Source organism: Pteropus vampyrus, unplaced genomic scaffold (assembly GCF_000151845.1).
Source record: "Pteropus vampyrus isolate Shadow unplaced genomic scaffold, Pvam_2.0 Scaffold100, whole genome shotgun sequence".
Classification (NCBI taxonomy): domain Eukaryota; kingdom Metazoa; phylum Chordata; class Mammalia; order Chiroptera; family Pteropodidae; genus Pteropus; species Pteropus vampyrus.
In genome coordinates, this window is record NW_011888881.1 from 1,671,798 (window position 1) to 1,673,481 (window position 1,684).

The 1,684-nt window shown below is 52.1% G+C and overlaps 1 protein-coding gene across 1 annotated transcript in view; it reads left to right on the forward strand.

The window, feature by feature from the left end:
* The window catches only part of ITPR1 (inositol 1,4,5-trisphosphate receptor type 1), a 197,026-nt gene that overhangs the window by 16,914 nt on the left and 178,428 nt on the right, over window positions 1-1,684 (forward strand). The window contains exon 7 of the mRNA XM_023533300.1: window positions 847-942. Coding sequence (XP_023389068.1) covers window positions 847-942 — 96 coding nt within the window. The remainder of the gene's footprint in view (window positions 1-846; window positions 943-1,684) is intronic.

A 1,684-nucleotide genomic window follows, 5' to 3' on the forward strand; every position in this document is an offset into this window, starting at 1 on the left:
GGTGTCCAGCCAGAGACTCAAGGACACCCCCGTATAGATTTCTGGGGCTTTCTGTCTGGGTCACTCTGTGTTCTGCTCCCGCGTATTTCAGCCACCTCAGTCTCCCTAAATTCCGATACATCTCCTGAACTCAGTGGGACCAGTGTCCGCGCGTGTGTTCTCCTTCCCAATGCCACCATCCCGAGAGGACCTTCAGGAGAAAGTCGGAACAGTCACGGAGCCGCCTCGTTTCCGGTTGCCCAGAGGCCAGCACTGGGCACCGCCCGCCGTTCAGCGTCCTAGTCATTTCACGTACTTGTCCAGTTTCCTAGTTGTCTGTGACAAGTTCGTTGTTTTGGTGCGGTGACCAACTGTTTATGGCACCAGCCACTGGTGCCAGTTAATCCATCGTGGCCAGAAGCCGGAGCTACGTTTATTGTATGGTGCGCTGGCCCAGGCTCTGGGAGCTTCAGCTGCAGAGCACGGGCCTGTGTGTGTATCAGCCCGTGACTTCCAGGCGTAGAATACTTCGACGGTTTTCCGTGAAATTTCTTTTTATTTGACGTGCCTTTTGTGGATGAATTTCAGAATCTTCTTCATTATGATTAAGGCTAATAGTCCGAAAACCATGGCATTTTTTTTTACTACCATCTTACATCAACGGGGAGACTCTTTGGAGAAACAGCTTCCCCATGTCGAAGTTTTGACGTTACATACGGTGCTCGCCATAGGTTTGTGGAAGAGATTGATGTGTTTTTTCAGCTCGTGAACATCCCTCCTGAACGCCGAGCTCTGCGTGATGTCTCAGGTTCGCTGCTGTCCTGCTGCGGCCACACTTCCTCCTGTTGACCGTCCCCTCTCTTCCAGGTCGTCCAACACGACCCGTGTCGGGGAGGAGCGGGGTATTGGAACAGCCTCTTCCGCTTCAAGCATCTTGCCACAGGGCATTACTTAGCAGCAGAGGTAAGTGGCGGCCCGGAGCTTTCCCCGTTCGAGGCGGACGCACTCCCCCGTCCGCCCGTACCTGTCACCGTCGGGCAGTTAGAGGCTCAGGGTCGTGCTCAGTCACCTTGCTTTTCCTTCCGCTTTAATGTTGCCTCTGCCTCCTTTCCCTGCGTAGAGACAAGAAAAGGTAACGGCAGTTACCGCCTCTCAGTACAGCACAGGGACTTCGACCACGGTGTGGGGAGAGCGTCAGAAGCTCACGCCGTCCTGGGGACGTACGGGCCGCACGGGGACTGTCCGTAACGACATTGTGCCGTGTATTTGAAAGTTGCTGAGAGAGTAGATTTTTTTTTAAATGCTAATCTGGGTTGAGGATAATCTTTCTGTTTTGCTCACGCATCCTGCTCTTCCCACGTCTTACCTTCCAACCCTGCCCCTAACAAGAGTGACCGAGACGCGGCTGTTGTGACACGTGGTATGTAAAGCCGGAAGCGTTAAGACACACAAAGGCTTAGGCAACTTTATGAAGCTCTGTGGTTCTCAGAGCATTAGCGGAATGGACGTGTCTTCTCTTTCGTACATGCAGGACTGTCCAAAACGAAAGAAATTAGCTTTACCTTAAATGTCTGTTACGGTGTTTGCGGAAAGGCAGGACTCAGTGGTGACGGCAGGAGGAATTTACCTTCTAATTTTCGTATCAAATTAAGGAGCCGTCCTACTGTGTGATGGATGTTGAGTTTTCCTCTGATCTGCTGTAAGA